Source organism: Microchirus variegatus (genome assembly GCF_963457635.1).
Source record: "Microchirus variegatus genome assembly, chromosome: 5".
NCBI lineage: Eukaryota > Metazoa > Chordata > Actinopteri > Pleuronectiformes > Soleidae > Microchirus > Microchirus variegatus.
The window spans coordinates 7,390,902-7,400,252 of NC_139806.1; the positions used below are offsets into that span (position 1 = coordinate 7,390,902).

Here is a 9,351-nt window from a genome sequence, read left to right on the forward strand (position 1 = left end):
CTTTTCTTTGGTTTGAACATCTGAGAAGGCCTGCCTCGCCTCGGCTGGGCGTGACTCAGCGAGGCCTCCGCCATGCCGTGTAGACCCGCCTCGCTCGGTAGCAGAAGCGTGTCCAGGGATCCGTAGAGGGTTTGCGAGATCATGCTGTTACCGAGCTCTCCGTACGGTTTCCCCGGGAACGAGAAGGTGCTGCAAGAGGCCTCGGCTGGCGGCGGTGGGAGCAACTGACCTATCCCAGGGAAGGACGTCATGTTCTGGGCCGAGCTGCTGAGATATTCTATGCCGCTCATCTCCGCGTTGTTTTGTCCTTGTAGTCTGGGCATCCACTGCTGGCTGTCTCTCTCGAACGCTGGAAAGTTCTCACTCAGGTTGTCCACTCCGCCTTCCCTCGTGTGCTCGCTTACGCCATGGAACGGCGCTTGTGTTATTTTCTGCTCCACAGGCTCAGATTTGACCTGCACAGGTGTTGGGAGAACGTCCTCGGCCTTGGGAAGGCTGTTCTCAGCACCGGCATGGCTCTCTTCCTCAGGCTGATCGGCACAAAGGTTCAGCTCAGGGATCCGTTTCACCTCAACTTCCTGCACCTCGATCGGCCTGGGCTCAATGCCTGTTAGATAGATAGATAGATAGATAGATAGATAGATAGATAGATAGATAGATAGATAGATAGATAGATAGATAGATAGATAGATAGATAGATAGATAGATAGATAGATAGATAGATAGATAGATAGATAGATAGATAGATAGATAGATAGATAGATAGATAGATAGATAGATAGATAGATAGATACTTTATTCATCTCACAGAGAAATTCACAGTTCAGCAGCTCCAGAATATGTTACAAGATAGAAACATAAGAGGCATGCAATTATATGTACAGTCTAAATATAAACTGAAACATATGTTTAAAAAGAAAAAAGATATAAAAAATATAAAGACGTTAAAAAGAATGAGATGGTTCTGTTCTGTTATTAAGTAGAGAAAAGTCATCACATGTTATTACCAGCCACGTTCAAGACTAAAGATGCTGCCCATCACCATGTTGACATAGTTGTTCATATATGTACGATATCAGGAAATCATGTGAAGATGTTCCTGGCGGTGACGATATCACTCCATGGTCTTACACTACCGTTCAAAAGTTTGGGGTCACTTAGAAATGTCCTTATTTTTGAAGAAAAAGCTCCTTTTTTTCAATTAATATACCATTAAATTAATCACAAATACACTCTATGCATTGTTAATGCGGTAAACGACTATTCTAGCTTAATTAGAAAACCCTTGAAAACCCTTGTGCAATGATGTTAGCACAGCTGAAAACAGTTTTGCTGGTTCTTTGACGAAAGCAAAGTTTGAAGGTATAATAAATATCATTATTTCTAATCATGTCAATGTCTTGACTATATTTTCTATTCATTTTGCAACTCTTTTGATGAATAAAAGTGTGACTTTTAATGGAAAACACAAAAAGAATTGTATAGGTGACCCCAAATTCAGACTGTCAGTGACTTTTTGAAAGTCTAGACAGCAAAAATTAGATAAATATAGTTACTTATTATAATAATTAACGTATTGTTCCTCAGTGGATATCGACTCGTGCCACAAACGCCTACGTTGTTACCAAAGCATACTGTCCAGATCGGTTAGTTATGTCTGGAAACGCGAATGAGATTTGATTACGGTCAGTTAACGGTGCAGACAGTCTGCCTGAAAAGATCTGATTTGAGAAAAAAAAACAAATTGAATTTGCCTGCAGAAAGAGAGAGAGAGAGAGAGAGAGAGACTGTTGTACTGAGCAGGTCTATGGACACGTTCCAAAAGAATTGCAAAATGAATAGAAAATATAGTCAAGACATTGACGAGATTAGAAATAATGATTTTTAGAGACAGCAAATCTGTTCTCAGCTGTGCTAACATCATTGCACAAGGGTTTTCAAGGGTTTTCTAATCATCCAATAGCCTTCTAACGCCATTAGCAAACACAATGTTTGCAGCTAGAATATTCGTTTACCACATTAACAATGTATAGAGTGCATTTCTGATTCATTTAATGTTATAGTCATTGAAAAAAGTGCTTTTCCTTCAAAAATAAGGACATTTCTAAGTGAGCCCCAACGTTTGAACGGTTGCGTGAGTTAATGATTGCGTGTCTAAGAGTCCAAGGTTTTCACTTACTTCTTCTGTGGATCTTCATGTGCTCCTTGAGGCTGCATTTCTGATTGAAGCGCCTGCCACAGATCTCGCATCGATACGGCTTCTCGCCAGTGTGAATCCTCTTGTGTCTCTCGAGGTGTCCGGCGCGCTCGAAACATTTGCCACAGTAGGGACAGATGAAGCCCTTCTTGAACATCAGCCTCTTCACCGTCCGCCGCCGCACCGTGTTGTACAAGTTGCGATACTGACTGTAGCCCAGCAAGCCTCGGCTGAACGGGCTGGGCTGAAACCCACCGGAGCTGCTGCTGCAGGGCACAGCCAGACCGGCGTCCAGGGAGGATTCGGGGAGACACGACAGGGAGTTCTGCCTTAACTTTAAATAATCCGAGTCGTGACGTCCTGCCTCGTTTTGATTCGTTGGCTTCCAGGGGCCACTGTTCCCCTCAAACACAGCCAACTCTTCTCCCAGCTGATCTGCTTGCCCTCTGACGTCTTTACCGCCCTGACCCACGTGTTCAGGTTTAACCTTGACCTCAGATATGGACAGACTGCCGACGTCCTTTTCAGAATGCACATTTTCAAGCGAGGTCCTCTCGTCACCAGAGCCACTCTGACCACCTGTGGGAAGACGAGGACAATGCTGTAGATCAGGGGTTTCTCGGAGGGCCACATCAGCATAATGGTTACCCTAAAACAGCCAGATGTAACTGTCATACAGAATAAATGTAACTAAATGTAACCAAATATAATGTAAAATAAAAGTTACTACTCCGTAACATATTGCTAAATAACTTTCTGTATTTATTACTTATTCAAGTTACAAATATGATGCATAATAGATGTAACCTGGTCCGCGATGGTGATGCCGACACTTTGCGGGTAACGCAATCGCCATGCATTGTGGGAAATGTAGTTTATGGTCAACGCGCGCCTTAAAGCAGCATATACCTATTTTAACACAGATTTTTAAGACCAATTAACCACTCGCGGGCCACATAAAATGACGTGGCGGGCCACATCTGGCCCCCGGGCCTTGAGTTTGACACGTGTGCTGTAGATTGACATGCCAACTTTGTGAGTTTATTCATGTAAACATGTGCATTACATGTTAAAAAATTTGATTTTAGTCGGACTAAGACAATAATTTGGTTTTCTTAATGTCATGGAAACACGTCATGTAGTCCGACTAAAATCAAGCTAGTCTTAGTCGGACTAACATATCTGGATAATGCGATTCATAGTCTGATTATTCCTGCCACAGCACGGTCCAACTCACATCTATCTCGCTGTTAAAGGTCAACAGGAAACTCGTTCAATACGCACTAGCTTATAGCGACATACAGCGCCACCTACAGAGCCTTTTCTCCACTGCATATATATATGAAACTGTGTATGCAAACATACGTACCGATTGTCTATGTAGGAAGATAAAACACTACGTTTGGCTTGTAACGACGACGGCGTCTCCTGCGCTTGACATTATGATCGCATTAGGTTACTTAATGGTGTCAGACTTGAACAAATTTGAGCTAGCGTACAAATCTGTCCATACAAACACTGCCATGACCTGATCTGTCACGTGATTGGCCGACAAGGCTCCGCGGTCATAGCTGCTTTTGACAGCACTTAAATGAGGGCTTGGGTGTTTTCAAGAAATGTATGGTGTGTGGACTGGATTATTTGTAAGTCTGGGGTAAGAAAACCTGTTTTTAAAATACTAATCAGGCTAGTTTACTAGCCTGACTAGTATTTTAAAAACTAGGAAAGAAGTATAAACAGACTTAATAACTGTTAGTTAGCTTTAAAGTAAAGTAAAAATACAAAAGATCCTCACTTAAAGCTAATAAACCAATTGGGGGGGGTGCACTTGTTTTCCCTTGAGCCCCTGAAAAATCAGTGCACGCCACTGTAAAACATCTTTAAGTGCCTGAAACTTTGCGTGTGTTCGAGTCCATGTTAAGCCCAGGTTAAAACAGTCCACAGTGTGTGGTCAAGTGAGTGTTTGTGGTGTGTTTCTAAGTCCAGGGCCATCTTACCCTCCCCCCCGCGGCTGTCAGGTCGCAGGGTCACTCCTCCTCCTCCTCCCCCTCTGTCCTGAGCAGCTCTCAGCTCCGTGTGAAGGAGCTCGATGTTGCTCTTCAGCTTCTTTATCTCGCTTTCCCGTTGGCACATCTCCAGCCGCAGCACCACCATGCCATCCTCCACGACTTTGGAGATCTCCGCCACCGCCGCTTTGGACAGGGCATCGATGATGGAGGCGACCTGAGCCCGCAGAGCAACGCTGCTCAGCATCGCTGTGGAGCGGCCAACTTAACAGGAGGGGGGAAGACGCAAGTTTAAAGACCCGGACACGTGACACGAGCGCCGGACGCGAGGCCGCGACGCTGCCGAACCCCTTCGCCGAACCGAAGTCACAGGTGGAGGCGCAGACTGCCGTTAAAGCAGCTCCGAGCGGCTGCTGTTAGTCGCCGTTAGCTGTTTTCATCAACTAATGAGTACAAAGCGCAGGGTCTCGTTAACGGAAGTGATGACATGGATACCGTAAAGGCCAGTCAAAGCGCGCAACGGGATTTCAGTAAAGAGTAAAAGTAGAGTACATTCACCAGCATCGCAACAACAACTTAGTTGGGTCCAAATAAGACATTTTTTACATTTTCACATTTATATATATAATATATATATTATTTTATTTTTAAATCAGGCCCAATAGCAACAACATTACCCCCAAAGTTACGCCATTACACTGTTGAACTTGTACACAATCGAGTTTACTTCAGGAAAAGTTGACCAAATTCAACTTTTCTTTACAAAATAATAATAATAAAAAAAAATAATAATTTTACTAATTTATTCATAGAATTTACAATTAAATTAATGACAAGTGAGGACACAAGTTAACAAATGCAAATAATGATTGAAATAATACAAGCATAGTGCACGTTTTATGATTTTGAGTTCAGGCACCAACAAAATGGCCATTTATATATAAATATAAATATAAATATAGTTATACATATCCATACATATATACACACATATTATACGTATATATATATACACATGTTTGTATATACATATATACTTACTCCAGTTTTGCTTATTCCATCGGCTGACCCACTCTTGATCCACACCAGTAATGATAACAATAATTGTGGTACAGAATTGTACCACATCCTGGCTGACTGACCCAGGGGAGGTAAAGGAAGCAGCACATCCAGGTGCTCACAGTAATCGCAGATATCTTGGAGAAGACCAGGAAAAGACCACCACCACCACCACACATGCCACAAGCACCAGGGGAGGAACAGCCATCTGCTGGCTGCTGCTGACCCACCAGCTGGGGAGGGGAGGGGTGTTGTGGTAATGGATTGAAACACCTTGAGAAGAAGTCTGATGACATCAGTTCTTTATCTTGAAATAGATAAGTTCTGCTTCATTTGACAGAAGCCAGGCTACCGTTTACTCAACTAAAAATAAAAAAGTACAATGCAACTTGTTTTCTTTTTTTGGAGCAAATTTATCAAAGCAAAGTGAAGATTGACCAGAGCCAGGACTCTGTGTGTATGTTTTTGTATTTGCTTAACTCTTTTTCTTAAATTCTAAGGACCCAAAAACAACTTATTGATAAATAGAGAAAATGAACGTTTGTGAAAGTACTCGTCAGTTGCAGCCAAACAACATAAATGCATAGGTTCCTGCACTTGCGTCCAGCCCTGACACACTTCGATCATCACGACTGCACCCACCTGCTTTGTCTCTAGAGCTGAAACAATTAATCGATTACTAAATTTATTTGGTTAAATTTGGTCAATTTCGATAATCGATTTGAAGATTTTCATGATTAAAACAAGATTTCTGACTGTTTTAGCTCTTTTCTTTGCTCCACATAACAAATAAATCATTCAAACTGAATCATTTGGTTTGTGGACAAAAACAAGACATTCGACAACATCAACATTTCCAGGTTTGACAAACACTGATCGTCATTTTATAACATTTTATGGACCAAACGATTAATCTATTAAGAAAATAATCGTTACTTGCACCTATATTTGTCTCAAAATCAAATAAGTTGGTAAAAGTGTCTCTTACAGGACACTCCACTGGCCTACAATGTGACCAGCGGATACATGGCTGTGACGTGTAAGGCAGCGAGGGTCTGAAACCATTAAAGAACAACATATAACCCTAACGCTCCCTTTCTTCTTCTTTTTTTATTAGCATCCACCGGGTAAAGTATTCAGACTGTATAAAAGAACGAGGTGTGGCCACAGTGTTTCTGGTTTAACAGCCCCGTGGAGCTCTTTTGACGTGTGTGTGTGTACACAGTGTTTATAACGAGTATTAAGCCAACAACCACCTACCAAGATCGGCTGCCAAAACAAACTGCAGGGAAGGTCATATGCACGACAACTCTCCAAGCACACTGGCAAGAAAAAATATATATATATATGTACTGTATAATTGAGGCAGAAAGTCTTGAGAGTGTCACTGAGCGCTACCTTCCTTGCAGGTGAATATCTTGATGCATTCGGAGGTTAGAGAGCACCGTGAAGCTCTTTCCACACTGCCCACAGCTGTACGGCTTCAGGCCGCTGTGGAAGCGTTCGTGCCTCATGCAGTTGTCCTGCCTGGAGAACATCTTGCCGCAGATTTTGCAGCTAAAAGGCCGCTCTCCCGTGTGCACGCTCTGGTGCGACTTCAGCCGTGTCTTCTGGGTGAAAGACTTGCCGCACTCGAGGCACCTGAAGGGTTTGAAGGTTTGGTGAGTTGCCTTGTGCTCCTCCAGCTGAGACAAGCGAGGGAAACTCTTGTTGCAGAAAGAGCAGGTGAAGAGCTTCTGATTTGCCCTCCACACATTTATGAGGCGCTTCACGCGCAGGTTGCTCATGCTGTGGACGTGACCGTGAGTGTCCGCGCTGGGCCTCTGCACATGAGGCAGGTTTGGCGACAGCCTGGCCTGTTGGGGAGCAGGCTGCAGATAGCTGTTCTCACTGACTACAGGGTGTGGCATGTGGCTCAATGGTTCATCGTGAAAAGACCCTGAAGAAGAACTTCCCATGCAGCTTGGCTGAACGTCTTCCTCTACTTTTATCGGCACGCTGAACGAATCGTCTGCACCTTCCTCTGCTGCTGCAGCAGGTGCAGAGTTATAGGAGTATTGTGCATCTCCGTGAGTGGAAAACTGCTCACTGTAGGACGGGAACATCTGCATGTGCTGCTGCTGCTGCTGCACTGCTGCTGCCGAGCTTTTCTCAAACATGCCACAAGAAGCCGGAGGCCAGATCGGCTCGGCTCGCTCCGCCGCATCAAAGCAAACATTCGCCGCTGCAGTGGCGGCGTCGTTTGTCGTTTCCTGGACTGTTAGTTTCTCCGCCAGTTCGTGTTTCACCGTGAGCCTCATGCCATCGTCGTCTTCAGAGTCCTCAGGCTGTAGTCGCGAGTACCTGGCACACCTCGTCGGCGCCTCTTCTTTTGCATCTGTAAATACAAGTCAATTAAAATTAAATTTCAAGTTAACAAAAGAAGAACACAATTATTAACTCCCAACGGTACAGCCCAACGGCTATTTACTTGCCTGGTTCACTGGATGAGATTCAAGACATGGTGATATTCATTTATTATTCCATCACACAGCAACGTTCTACTTTTAATATTTGCTTTTAAGATCATGACTCCAATTTGTCTAATACCCAAATCTGCCTAATCCCCAAATCCACACGTCCATGGCTGGGCTTTTCAGAGATAAAAAAAGGAACACTGTGTACAGTCTAAACACCAATATTCTCATATACCTGCATACACACACATTTTTCAGAATTACACACTTTGTCTTAAAATTGAACAATTATTTGAACTAACATTCAGTTCCTTAGGCCTGTTTTAAAATGACACTGACACAAAAAAAAAAAAACCTGTAAAAATATGTATTATACAAAAAGGTGCCATGTATTAACATTGATATATGTATAGGTATTTTTGTTTTATTGCTACTGAATAAAGTTATAATGCAATATATAGTGTTACTAAATAATTGCCCACTCTTAACTGTGCATGTAATTAATCTAAAGCTTTTTAAAATGGGGTTTAATGCAGCCCTGTTTCCAAATGTCAACACAGTAAGAGCCTGAAGTTAATCAATAATTTAGATTGTACTAATCAGTCTAATAGTCTAAACTGGATTGAAATAATTTAAGTTAATATTAAGCCGATTCTAAGAGAAGAAAACAGCAATTTTGTGACACTCTTTACTTTTGTCTTACGACTTAAGCCATGACGCATAGAAGTGATTGAGTCGTGAATGAGCGTCTTTTTGAATGAAGCCTGGTGTGACAGACCTTTGGAGGAGCACTGCGTCCCCACAGTGATCTGCTCCTGCTTCTCTTCCGCAGCTCGTCTCTCCGCTTCTCCCTGCTGAGCTTGACACAGTTCGACCTCCATCATCTTCAAACTTCTTTGCAGCTCCTGGATCTCGTTGTCCTTCCGACACATCTCCAGGCGCAGGACCACAGTCCCCTCCTCCACCAGCTTCGTTATTTCGGCCACCGCAGCTTTGGCGAGCACGTCCATGATGACAGCGACCTGAGAGCCGAACGCGGAGGGGAACGACATCCTGCCGAGTTCAAGTCGTGGTCCCGGGGGAGCTGAATTCACGCTGCGTTCAGCGGCTGGAGCTTCTGAGGTGAAGCGAGAAATGTTTTCCAGCTATTTGTTTTAATGTTTTTCTTCTTCTTCTTCTTCTGCTTCTTCTCCGTCGCTCTGAGCACAGTTTAGCAGTTTACCGCCTCCTACCGGTGATACACGAGAATAGCGCCTTGATGTCAATACAAACACACAAGGGTTACTTAGAATTAAATAGCACCTTATGTACTATATTATGCTTCCAGAAAATGATTTAATTTAATGAAGAGAGATATTTAAAGGGCAAGGATTTAGAAAAAGATATTTAAATATGTTTTCTTTTACTTTTTAAAGAGCTTCATAGAGAAGAGAGAGTTCGTCCCAAATCTAGTAACAGCCTTCAGTGTATGTTTTTACTCGTCGCCAATCAAAATTGGTTTATTTTTATTGATTATTTTAATTTACATCTTTACCTTTATCAGTGCATGGACACGGATGCAATGAATAAAGCTAAAGAATAAGGCTGTGATAAAGGCCAAGTGTATACGATTTACGGTGCAAATACTGGCAGA

The 9,351-nt window shown here is 42.9% G+C and overlaps 1 protein-coding gene across 1 annotated transcript; it reads right to left on the reverse strand.

Moving 5' to 3' along the window:
- Positions 1–6,656: 6,656 nt before the first annotated feature.
- LOC310926733 (uncharacterized protein) lies at positions 6,657–8,770 on the reverse strand (the record flags this gene model as incomplete). The annotated part of the gene is made up of 2 exons (XM_083888920.1): positions 6,657–7,639; positions 8,497–8,770. The coding sequence occupies 2 exons, from the start codon at positions 8,768–8,770 to the stop codon at positions 6,657–6,659; spliced, it is 1,257 nt and encodes a 418-aa protein (XP_083745046.1).
- Between the last annotated feature and the right edge of the window lie 581 nt (positions 8,771–9,351).